The following is a 13,399-nucleotide window of genomic DNA, read 5'->3' as shown; positions in this document are numbered from 1 at the left end:
GAGGTTAACCAGTTTAGCTTAACCGGTTTGCTACCCTACACATAGGAGAGGGATGGGGGCGATGAAAGATGGGGAAGGGGAAGAGAGAGAGAGCACATAGCACAGCACACGTACATCGCCTGTTAGAGTCCATCAATCTGGCATGGTACGTGATATCACTGTCACAGCCGCTTGTCCAATCCCGTCTCTTTCAAAAACCGAAGTAGTCCCTTCGTCGCCTTCACCTGCGATGTCTTCTGTCGGTGGCATGTGAAAATCATGTCGAGGGACAATAGTCTAGTGTCAAGGTGCGCTAGAATGGATGCCAGGGACTGTCGCTGAACATTATATTCAGGACAGTTGCACAGAATGTGTTCCAGCGTCTCCTCGCAAAGACAGGCATTGCAGAGAGCATTGTCGGCCATTCCAATGCGAAATGAGTACGATTTCGTGAAAGCCACCCCTAGCCATAAGCGATAAAGCAGAGTCTCCTCTCTTCGGCGGAGTCCAGTTGGCATATAGAGATGCATCAAAGAGGGCAGGTGGTATTGACGGTTGCTCTGGTTGGTCTGGCTGTTTGGTGTGCACCACAGAGAGCGTGAACTTCTGTGCAAGCACTCGAAGTCTGCTGGCTGCGTCGGATCGTGAAAGCGGTATGGCCTCTTCTTGTGCGTCTTCAAGAGCTGCCCGAGCGGCATTATCGGCATCTTCGTTTCCAGTGATGCCGCAGTGACTTGGCAGCCACTGAAACGTCACGTGGTGTCCTTTCTCCTGTGATATATGGAGTAGGCATCTAATATCGAATACGAGCTGTTCGAATGGCCCGCGACCCAGAGCTGATAGTACAGATTGTAGGGCTGCCTTTGAGTCGCTGAAGAGTGACCATTGTCGAGGTGGCTCCCGATTGACGAAACAAAGTGCAGCGCGAAGAGCAGCTAGTTCAGCAGATGACGATGTTGTAGGGTGGTCAGTCCTAAAGCTGATGGTAATAGCTTTTGCTGAGACAATCACAGCACCGGACAAACACTGGATGTTTGTGGAACCATCAGTATAAATGTGTTCACTGTCCACGTACCTCTCGTGCAGAAGAAGCAGAGATAGTTGTTTCAGCACAGGCGACGACAGTTCAGACTTTTTCCCCACTCCTGGTACACTGAGATGGAGTGTGGGGCTGATAAGACACCAAGGGGGTATCGATGGTTTAGATGCAGAGGTGAAGCCCGAGGGAAGTTTGTCGTTGTACTTGATGATAGTTTTAGAGAATGATGATTGGTGCCTGTCTGAAGGTAGTGTTGCAAGGTGGTGACAGGGGGCACATGCAAAATGTCTGATGTGCGTTCTCAGGGCTTCCACCGTAATGTGAGTTCACATTGGATGGTCCCGAGCAATCGCAAGAGTTGCCTCTGTTGACGTGCATCTGGGCAAACCAAGGCAGACTCTGAGCGCTTGAGCTTGTGCTGCCTGCAGAACACGAATATTTGTCTTGCAGGTGTTGGTCAGTACAGGTAGACTATATCTTAAAAAACCGAGAAAGAGAGCTCTGTAGAGTTTAAGCATTCCATCTACTGACATCCCCCACGTCTTTCCTGTCAAGTATTTAAACAACTGGGAAGTCGCTGTCAGGCGCCGTTTCATGTAGGCCACGTGCGGGCTCCAACAGAGGTCTCGATCAATAATTACACCAAGGAATCTGTGGGTTCGGACATAGGAAATGGTCCGCCCATTGATTGAGATGACATAAGCCGTCATCGGTTTGCGAGTAAATGCTACTAGTGCGCATTCTTCTGGTGATATGCTGAGACCCTGTTTGCACAAGTAGTTCGCTGTCAAAGTGGCCGCTCTTTGAAGCCGCGCACGTATCTGAGGACGTGTGACTGCCGAAGTCCAGACACAGATGTCGTCAGCGTATATTGAAATTTCGATGGTAGTTGGCAAGTATTCAGCAAGTCCAACAAGAGCGAGATTGAATAGCGTCGGGCTGAGAGCACCGCCTTGAGGAACGTCCCTGCTGGTATAGCGTCGCGTAGTTGGGCCATCGTCAGTTAACACATAGAATGATCTTGCATATAGGTAACTTGCAATCCACAAAAAAACTCGGCCACCTAGGCCAACCGTCGCAAGAGCGTCGAGAATGGCCTCATGTAATACGTTATCCTATGCCCCTTTCACGTCTAAGAATAAAGCTGCAGATAAACGCTTGCGGGACCTTTCATGCTGGACATATGAAACGAGATAACTGCATTGTCGATGGAAGAGCGGTCACGTCGGAAACCAGCCATGGAAATCGGATAAATCTTGTAGTATACAAGGTACCATTCCAGGTGGCCAAGGATCATCTGTTCCATTATCTTTCCTACACAGCTGGCCAGTGCTATTGGGCGGTAAGAGGTGAGTTCTAGTGGGGATTTGCCCTGCTTTAAGAGTGGCACCAGGCAGCTTACTTTCCATTCGTCAGGAACATTTCCCTCCTGCCATAAGGAGTTGTAAAGGCTCAACACTTCTATCCGTGCGGACTCTCCGAGATATCACAAGGCCCGGTATGATATACCATCTGGACCCGGAGATGATGAGCGCCTGCAGAGTGCTAGTTCCGCTTCGAGCTCCTCCATTGTAAAAGGAAGGTCAATGTGGCAATCACGGGAATGGGGCACGTCAGCTCGGGCTGGAGGATCTGGACGAGTCGCTTGGTCTGCGATCCGTGCACAAAAGTCTTCTGCGACATCAGTGTCTTGCCGCCCTTGGAAAAGCGCTAGCGCCTTGAATGGAAAACACCATTCCGGAAGGCAACGCAGACCTTGCACTGTTTTCCAAATGTGAGACAGTGGCTTGCGGGGGTCAAGTGTCTGGCAAAATGTTGCCAAACGTTCCGACGCTAATCTATCCATACGACGCTGAATCTTCTTTTGCATCCTCTGTGGGGTTCTCACACCTGTGCTCTTGGGACAAAGGAACGACAACACAGTAGTGCAAACAATCACAAGGGCATTTATTGCACCTTTCAAAGATCAATGCCTGCTAGCCGAGTTGCTATCCACAAAACATGCCGATGGGCACGCGACAACGCGACCAGATAGCGAGCAAATATGTTCGCCCCATGCTGGATCTCAACGCCTGGTCGTTCGCGCCTACGGTCACGCGAACGGTGGCGCGTTCCAAGGCGGCCACGCGAGACGGTCTCGCAGAAGCATGGATCAGCGCACGCGCACCTGGTTAAACGTAACAGTGAAGAAGGCCCCAAATCACAACAGTGATGTGATAAACAGCTCTGCGGGCATGTATAATTAAGGAACACGACTATATTCTGCAACAATGGCCCTTTCTACTTTTATTATGCTTCACCTCATAACATGGCTGTACTGCAGCAAAGAACTGCAATCGCGCCGTGGCACATTTATCGGGACTGACGATCACATACTTCCAGCCATTCAGACTTCCGCATTTGCCCCTGCTCCGCTAAACTTAACATGACTGCTGCATTCAAATGCAATGTTAGATGCAGGAACATTAATGAATGGCAACATAGCAAATGGGAATATAATACATAGGGTTTTATTTATTGACAACCGTCACAGGTTCCAGCAGGAGTATTATGGGAAGGGGCATACAATATATATTTACAAGTGGAAGCATTGTAGAGTTATGAGTAACAAGACCATGTGGATATAAGCAGGATGTTAGGGTATACATAAAACAAGGTGACATCACATAATAGTTCGCAAGTGAAAAACCAACTAATGGAACATAACGTAACACCATAAAGCTGTACAATAGATAATGAGAAGCGTGTAATAAGCTGTAATAGAAAATAACAATGAAACAAATGCTCATGAAGAAATGGCGGTCACTTCATGTCAAAACTTTAGGTTGGGACTGCGAAAACATATGTGGCAGCCGGGAAAATCCAACAATGAGGAACTGCAGTGAAATTGACCTCCTGATTGAAATATTGATTGTAAACATGTAAGAAATTAGGATTCCTGGTCCTAGTTAATTGTCATTATTACAGATGTGTGGAAGGGGTCTGCCACACTGTGCCATTGCGACTTTTTGCCTCTTCTCCCACAACAGGTTTTGCCCTTCTCCCGAGTGACCTGGCATGCGGGGCTCTGGCTGATCCTCCACCTCCGCTGCTGTTCCCTTTCAAGAGTGCACCCCCTTTCACCCCCTCTGCGGGAGCCCTGCTGGCCGCTCCGCCGGCACTCGTCGCACCCCCGACTAAGGTAGGTGCCCTGTGTTAATCAGCATTGGGCAGCCGTTGGCGTAATGCCTCGAGTCATCGCCCATCCCCGAGATATTGCCTTCCCTCTTTCCTTGTGAAATACGGTCCACACCCGTTACAACGAATCTGCATACAACGTACCATATTTATTCTAATGTAATGCGATCATGATTATAACGTGAGGGTAGACTTTCAGCTCAAAAAATAAATGAAAATAAAACCGCGAATGTAACGCGAGATGAACAGAAAGAGAAATGGTGTCTTTATTTAAGGAATCAATTTGAAAACAAGTTTACTTATGATCGTTGTCTAAGAAGGAGACTGAGCTTTCCTTAGGCTGTACTCTCGGGTGATCACTTTGGGAGATAGCTTTCACTTTCGCTAGATTTTGCGTGACTGCACCGAAAACGTCCCCAACAAGTGTTTCTGGAAGAGTGCCAAGCTCATCAGTGCCGAGAGCGCCAGCGGCCATATATTTCAAGGGTTTCGGTGCTAAACGAGCCAAGTCTCGCGAAAGTAAAACTATTTCCAAAAGTGATCAACCGAAAATCAAGTCATCCGTGCCTTCAAGTTCACTTGAAATTAACTACTTCTTAAAAGACCGCGCAACCATTAATTCGGGGACAGTACCAGGCCACTACGAGGCCCTTCCGACTGGCCCCACATCTACAAAGGGCTTCCCATAGGTGCCACCATCCAAGAATTGTCGACTTATTGACGTTGAGCCGCCAAGGAGCTTCCCAGATCCTTAGCCATCGAAATTACTTGTCTCTTGAAGAGGCCGTTGTACCAAACATTTTGTGTTGCCATAACGTTGCGAATGAGCGTAGCTGAAGCACAAAAGGCCACAGGGTAATGTAGCACCATAACTGTAAAATTGACAGTAACACCAGTTACAAGCACTGAAAAAATGGTGCCGATTCCAACAAAAGTGAAGTTTTGCTAGTGTGTACTAGATAGGGGGAGTGGGTCCAGCGTGGGCTTCTCGCTGAGGCTTTCTTTATTGAAAATTTGGTGGTGTTGCCGTCATCTTCACCTGAATGAGTGGCCCCACTCACCAGCTGGATGGTTGTCGCATCGGAGACCCTACCGCAGCTGCATGGAGCTTTGACAGGTGTTTCACTCTGTTGCATCTAGTTTTGATACTCGGTGGCGGAAGCACTGATTTTATTCCCCACCGATCTGTAGGAAATAAGATGGAGAAAGAGCGACGGAAACAATGCAGGTGATGCAACCATGGTGCATCGACCAGACAACAGCTACTCAGCCCACGAGCTTGCCTCAGCCAATGGGTGCTGCCAAAAAAGTAGGAGATTCAGGATAATGCGACGGCAGCACCATCACAATTTCAGCATATTTTGCATCACCCTCAGTGTTTGCCAAGGTGTCCGCTGGACCCAATCCCCCATTCTAGTACACTGTCTTTACTTCGATCGTCTTGTCTATGGATTGAATCAAGACGTAAAGGTGCAGGTTGACAACATATCATTAAAAATCGCAGAATTTGGAATATTTGTTTTTAAGGTCGTAAAGTTTTGTCATTATTCAAATGAAACGCGAGGGTTGAGTTCAAGCAACGAAAAAAAAAAAAACTTGCGTTACAGTCGAGTAAATACGGTACTTTTGGATACAACCTAGTTTGGCCTGGATTTATTATATATGCAATGAATTCTGCTTCTAATGGACCTGGTTATAACGGACCATTGGCTACTACAAACAAATTCTTGGGCAAACTTTGTCTAGATGGCGTAAATGCAACGCACTTTGCTGTGGCGATGTGTCCGTGTGGCAGGGCACTACATGCAGCTACCGTACTTACACGTTTGTAGGTCAACCCATTTTTTTCAAATTTGACAATCCAATGTTGGGGGGTCGACTTCGAATCGAAACCTAACCGCTAGTAACGGCAAGAGAAACGAGAAATCAGGGATGCTACGGCGTGTTTACAACTTTGTGCCTATGTTTCCATGGTTGTGGTAGAAGCTTAGCACGTTAATTTACCGTATTGCATACATTTTGATGTCAATGCAATCAATGCCCGCTTTGAAAGTTGACGCTCCCAATCTGTGCCCATTGGCCACCATACCTAGAGCGACAAACCTCCCACCATCGAGTTCGGAAATGTATTGAACAATGTGATATGATCGTGGCTGTGTTAGTGCCGTGAATTGAATCAAGGAATTCGCTAATACATACTAATTTTGTTTATGAGACCAACAAAACACCCCTTGAATGCGAGTAACATACTCTTGAGGTAAAGGATATTGCTTGCGACCGCTTCTGTCAGCCGCATGTCGTTTGGTTTGCTATCCCGCAGTGCGGCAGTGGCCGCTTCCGGTTGCTTGGATCGTCGTCATCTCGCAGCGAATGTGTTTCACGCTCAATAAAATTTCACGCTCAACCCACAGCGTATAATTATTCCACGAGCTTGTACAGAAGCTTTTTTTTTTAAGAGAGAAACAGTTACTGCGCACACCACGAGTGCAAGGTTCTTGTGGGAACATCGATCATTGATGGAAGAGTCGCTGTTTGGGGGATTTTGGTAGTTGACGAAAGAGCTTCTCTTTCGAGCTTTGAGATACGATTTTTTCGATGGCCGCATGCTTCTGTCACTTCTGTTGTGCTGGTTGTGCTGAATTGTCGCGCATGTCATGAGCACCCTGGGTCCAAAGAACTTTCGGCGCTCGTGCGCAGCAGGATGCAAGTTTGGAGTCAGTGAACGTGTGGTGCAGCAATGGCATGTTCAGCGAGAGGGAACTTTCTCATGCGTCTCCAAGCACCGTGGTTCTCACGGGCCTAAGTCTGGATGCTTTCCGCAGCTGGAGACGCTGATCTACGCAATCGATCACTGTTGGTCACATGTGAAATGATTGTGCAACAAACCCATGTCTTTGCTTCGAAAGCAAGGATACCAAGGACTCAATTCAGAGCTAGCAGGGCCTGGGCATCTAAATTTATGAAGAGGGCTGGCTTCTCCCTACGTAGATGCACCAGCGTGTGCCAGAAGTTGCCGGCCACAAACGAGGAGAAAGTCCTCGCCTTCCCTAGGCACTTTCTAAAACTCCGCGACTCCCGACGCTATTTGCTCGGCCAGATCGGCAATGCTGACCAAACTTCCGTATACTTTTGACATCACCAGCAATACGACAGTGAACGTTAAGGGGGGACGCGTCTTTCGCATTGCGAAAAATTGGCAAAAAATTGATTTTTTGAAAATAACATTTTCAGTTTCTATAACCATTTTTCTCTCTGATACCCAAATATCATCACTGTAAATCACTTAAAAGTGCTCTAAAAAAATTCGTTTTATCAGCCAAGGTGGCGGAAATCGAAAAACAACTGTTTTTCAAGCCACAATATCTCCGGAACGGCGCGACCGAGCGCCGCCATCTTGGTCTCGTTGGAAAGCGCATTTCTCTATCTTCAAATTTACCACTTCAGCGATCTTCTCCATACAGAAACAAGCACACAAAAAGCAAATGATTGATGGTCGTGCCGGAGTCTGTGATTGGCCGGTTCGCCATTGGTCCGGCATTCGCATCGTCTGCTCGGCTCTTTGCACCTTGCGAGTCTGGACGCCTCCACTCGCCGTAATATCAATGTGTCAAAATGGGCGCTATGCGGACATCACAGTAACGTGGCCGATCCCTATGCTTGTGGACGTTTCAGACTCATGACCAAGATTCACGTGCGGAATCCTCAGACATGCAGCTAAGCCTTTCAGCACTCGGTGTCACAAAGCACATCGCACACGCAATCCTCGGACACGTGGCTAAACATTTCACGCATAGGGAGTCTCCGACTCAGCGATCATGCACATCACACGCAGACTTCTCGGACCCTCACTGAAGCATTTTGTGCATCGGCGCCTCCAACTGCGTGAATAAGCGCATCGAGTATCGACTCTTCGAGCCCGCTGCTAGGAAGTTCGCGTGTCAGCACGTCGGACTGTGCGAATAAGCACATCGAGGATCAACTCCTCAAGCCTGCGACTAGGCATTTTGCGCGTCGGCACCTTGGACTGCGCGGCTAAGTACTTCGCGCGTCGGCACATCGCGCGTCGGCTCTTTGTATCTGCGGGTAGGCATTTAGCACATCGGCACTTCGGACCCGCAACTAAGGATATTGTGCGTTCACTCTATTATCACATTGTCACGATACGCGTAACAATATCTATCATACCACCCCTTCATAAAGAGAACCTCATCATGAGCTCTGTTCACTATGCCCCTTGGGCTCGTGAACAGGCATCATACAAAAGTAAAATTCTGGAAAGCACCTAGCAGCTGCATATCTATCACTGGCTCTCTGATCCTAAGTTCTACAGCCATTGTCAAGTAAAGATGACTTGGGAGGCTGCTGACACTCAGAGCCTTCATTCAGCAACATGGTCAATTCTACCAAAAAAAAAAAGCTTCACTGATTGTACTGGAGATTGCTATCAATCAGGCAGCCTGTGGGTACAGGCTGCCTGAATGTACACTGGAACTATATTCATGCCCACACAAAGTTCTGCATGTCACTTGGTTTGAAACCTAGGCACCATGCTCTTTGTAGAGCAGCAGCAGCAAAGAATGCCCTATAAAAAGAAAAAGGGGAGTGGGGAAGCACACCACACCAGACGCCACATGTACAAGAAGCCCTACATCACAAAACACCCCAAAGACTACAAATTTGGTGCCTTTTAGAGAACTGAAGAGAAGGTGAAACTTTGAGAGCTGTTTTCTCAAAACTGTTTTTCTGCCTTTCTGCTCAGTTTCTGGAGCTGATTTCTTTGTTACCGTTTAACATATATTGACTCCGTTTTTTTTTTTTTTCACGTTCCTTGGGCTGCAGTGCAGGTCGTGACATTCTTGCTTTCTTATCTTGACTCTTTGCAAGTTTACGATATGGCTATTGTCTACCCCAAAAGTGTGCTTGATGTGAAGGTAACATAAAATATGGCACTCCAAAAAGTGTGTGTTGCGAAAAAAAAAAATATGCAAGAATGTCACGACCTTCAGCACGCATTTAGCTGTGCAGTCAATACTTAACAAGCCTTCTATCACATTTTTTAAGTTCTCCAGGCTCTCCAGAAAGTAATTGGGGGAAAAATCTGCTCAATAAAATTGAATAAAATGTTCTCAAGATATTGCTCTGAAACTTTTATGGAAGCATCAGGGAGGCATTCTAAACATTTGTGCCAATTTTCATCAAAATCCATGAAGAAATAAGGAAGTTGATTTTCAAAGCCATGTCCCCCCTTAACCCTGTCGCTGTCCGACCTTTCTGGCCGTGACGCACCCCCAGTGTCGGCTTGGTTTCAGGGAACGAGCATAAGAGGGAATGAACATAGCAATTTATTTTTGATTATGATTTGTACACATATAACATAATCAATGCAATATGCACATTTCAGTGTTCTGCAGCTGTTGTTGGTAAACATCATCATCAGCCTGACTTTATTTATTTATTTAGTTCAACATCCGAATCTGACGATGTGGAACTCATCTCTTCCTCGCATGAGACGCTGTCCGAGTCCGAATCCGAGCTTGGCTCTTATTCTGAATCGGAAGAGCCACCGCTCCAATGAGCTGACGAAGGTCCCGCACGCTCAGCCATCCGAAAGTAACCGCGTACAGGGAGGACGTGCTTTCAAGTCGCCCGCACAACGGGGAGAAATGGGACGTTTTGTGGTCAAGAAGACAGAGGGAGATGGAAAAAGGCTAAAACAAAATTCGAAGGGCTTTACGTTTACTGCTGCAAGTTGGAAGCGAGGGTGCGGCGAGAGAGCGAAAGCAGCAATCGAGTCCCTCTTTTCGGAGAGGCAACGGCGCGCGCCCCTGAACTTGATGCGTCGTAGCAGACACAGCAACAGAAAAAAAAAATAACCTTCAAACCAGCGGAGATGGCAGAACAACCCTTGAACCCATAACCACACGCACGCGACGCATGATCCAGCGAACGCGGAGCCACCGCGCCACTCAGCAAAGAGAGCGGGCCGAGTAGCAGTCGCACCATACTCTTCAATACATGGGCCAACACAGTGCGGGGCGAAAATACGAACTTGTAGAAAGATTCAACAGATGGCGTGGCCAGTCCAGGAGTGCCAGCTTTGCGCTCAGGCGCGAAATTTTGAACGCACGATAGAGAACGTACCAGTACGTCAGTGACACTGTGGGGGGCGGGAGCGCGAAGACGTACCGGTACGTCTGTGACAGCGAAAGGGTTAAGGGAGCGCGCAATGTAAGTCTGCTCACAACGGGCAATGAAAAGCTGCGTTTTACTGTCATGCTTGGCGGATGGCACCAAGCTTCGCCCGTACATGGTGTTCAAAAGAAAGATGATGCCTGAAGAAGTACTTCGTAAAGGTGTTGTGGTATGGGCGAATGCAAAGGGCTTTATGACGGATGACACACGGTAGTGGAGTGGTACTGTCTGGTGTGGCTCCTGAGGCCGGGGGCATCCCTCAAGAGACCCATACCCAACCTGCTAGTGTTGGACTCATTCCGGGGCCACCTCACCGACAAGGTGAAAGCGGTACTACACAAGGAGAGCACCGACATGCTCGTAATCCCCAGTGGCTTGATAGGGCAGCTTCAGCCCCTCGATGTGGGGGTCAGCAAGCCTTTTAAGGACCTGCTTTACCACGAATACAACGAGTGGATATCCACAGAAAACTGCGAACTTACCCCAAGCGGGCGTGTGAGGAGGGCCTCTGTGGCTACTGTGCGTGGGTGGTTCCTCTCTGCGTGGGTGGCGGTACCGCCCGATGTTGTGGTGCGGTCATTCGCCAAATGTGGACTCACACTTGACGACGTGCTGTGAGACCGCAGCAGCTATGACGGCAGTAGCACCAGTGAGCACGACTCCAGTGATCAGTAGTCTTCAGCAATCACATCAAATAATTTCTTTTGTGTGAAATGTGCTTACACATCTTCTTTTTTTCCTTTGAGGCATGCAATTTTGGGGTGGTTGACCTACATTCAAGTCAACACACAATCGTGTAAATACAGTATTTCTGGGCCACTGGCGAAGTTTGTGAAAGTGCACTTTTTCTTAAGGGGGGAAGAGGGGTATAGAAACTTTATTTTTTGACTAAATTTAATGAAAATTGTCACCCTGACAGAATTTTTCATGCTGATTTCAAAAATACACTTACTTTTTAAATTGACTGAGTGGTTCCAGATATAATTAAGATTAGTCACCTATTGTTTATCTGAACAAATGTAAGAAGAGTATCAGCCAGAATGTTTATAAAGACATGGCTGGATACTACAAAGTGTAAGCAACACAACTGTAGGACTACTTTTTTTATATTGCAGGTATTACCAATTTTACAGCAATTTGAAGTTTGATCTCCAGACATTGCAATCGTGTGTTCCAATTAGTAGCCCGATTTTAAAATTTACAAAAGCGAAATTAAAAAATCTGCTCCTAGCATTGTGTAGTACGCACATGTAGATATATGCCGCTGTTAAAATTATGGTTCTTTGTGCCCTGAAGACCGAGATAGTGCTTCGGCAAGTTTTAAAAATACCAAAAATGACATTCTGAGAGAACTTGAAAAAACAAAATGAGCTTATTTTTATAACAGAACACCACAAAATATTTGAATATATACAAGTGCTATCGCATTAGTAGTCTCCAGGAATGTAGTCTGTCTGGCTAGTGTTACTACGGTGATTCCTTCTGAGCACCCGCTGCAAGTTTTCAGCAGATGCACGCTCAGCAGACGTAGCCAGCATCTCGTTTGTCCCGGCAGCAGTGTCGTCAACGAGATCTAGTAGTCCGATTTTCGGTCAGTAGCAGGAGTTGGCGCTAATGCTTAAAGTTTTCCATGAGTTACACTGTCAGTACGCCGCAAAAATTCCGGCTACAGAATAGTAGCGTCATGCCGAAATGTCGATGAAACGTGGCCGTTGTCTGGAGCACTTCGGGGGACTAGGCCTAACACACCATAGGGATCTCCGGCGTCCGACGTAGTGTGAGCGCGTGCACACATTACGTCACATTGCCGAGAACAACAGCGTCTATTGTTAGACCAGTGGTTCGACACACTGCTGCAGCCAGCGTAACCAGACGCAGCCAAAGGACTCGGATGCTCACCTGTGCGCGGATAACGTCGGACTATAAACGTACCTTATCAATGTCATCGGGAAGTGGTGCGGTGGAGCGTTGTTTCTCGACGTTGTACGCAGACTTTCTCTTCCTTTTTTTTATTTTCTAAATTTGAACTTCGTAGCGAACTTCGGAGTCGAGGTTGGCATCGCTGTCAGCGTAGGAAACATCGTTGGCACGCACGGCATGTGCGGAGCAGCCATGGAGTGATGCAGACGTTGCCAGTCTAGCCAATAGCATGGCTAGCTGAGGGTCACTGCCTTTGTCAACCAATTACAGCACACATTGGGTCTTCTTTTTGAGATAGGATTTCTTCTGTGAATATTGTTCACTCCTGTGAACAATATATGGGTCGGCGCAACCGAACGACTGCAGGGGCTGTCACGCGCCGTGAAAAAAAGCGCTTTTTTATGGAAACCTTGGCTCATATTTAGCCCACACTGGTGCCAAAAATTTGTATTACGACTAAAATATTGATTTAGAATGCGCAAAATTTGGCGAGAATAATAGTTGGAAATTCCGAAAATATGATTTTCAAAATATTGATTTTTTTCGTGATTTTTCGGTCTCTAAAACCCGTGCCCCCTTTAAGGAATGAATACACTAGAGGTGAGTTTCCCGCAATGGTGTGTTCACGTAAGTGGCCCACTTTGCCACCTAATGCTGTTGGCTCGGTGCCAAGCAAGTGCCGAGGGTGCCACCAGTCCTAACCAGCTTAGATGGGCGGCCATGATACGTGGTGCTTCAGAAACAACCGCTGACGATCGCAAAATGCATTGTTTTGAATATGCTTTATTTCACATTGCATCAGTTCTCATAAAAAGACTTGCGGCGGCCAGACTGCGAGGTGCGTGACGGGGTCGAGCCGTCTGGCATGCAGTGCAGTGACGTGGGCTCCAGTCAACAGTGGTTGTCACTTGTTTGGTTTATTTTACCATCAATCTTTTGTGCGAAAGACATACCTAACCAATGCTTGTGTCATCAGCGGTGGCGACGCAATTGGACCGGGTGGCCGGCGTGGCAGTGCAGGCTGGCCGGCTCTCTGCTGTTGTGCTGGCCACCAAACTATTAGGTACTGCAAAGTTTCATAAAGACGTGTTT

General features: G+C 47.4%; 1 protein-coding gene across 3 annotated transcripts in view; it reads left to right on the top strand.

Moving 5' to 3' along the window:
• Positions 1–13,399, top strand: part of roq (RING finger and CCCH-type zinc finger domain-containing protein roquin) — a 162,743-nt gene that overhangs the window by 112,422 nt on the left and 36,922 nt on the right. For all 3 annotated transcript variants that reach the window (XM_075678443.1, XM_075678444.1, XM_075678445.1), the window contains one exon: positions 4,048–4,199. In XM_075678443.1, coding sequence (XP_075534558.1) covers positions 4,048–4,199 — 152 coding nt within the window. The remainder of the gene's footprint in view (positions 1–4,047; positions 4,200–13,399) is intronic.

The sequence above is a fragment of the Dermacentor variabilis genome, unplaced genomic scaffold (genome assembly GCF_050947875.1).
Source record: "Dermacentor variabilis isolate Ectoservices unplaced genomic scaffold, ASM5094787v1 scaffold_20, whole genome shotgun sequence".
In the NCBI taxonomy this organism is placed as follows: domain Eukaryota; kingdom Metazoa; phylum Arthropoda; class Arachnida; order Ixodida; family Ixodidae; genus Dermacentor; species Dermacentor variabilis.
The sequence above is the reverse complement of the archived record's forward strand: the minus strand, read 5'-3'. Positions and strand labels throughout refer to the sequence as shown.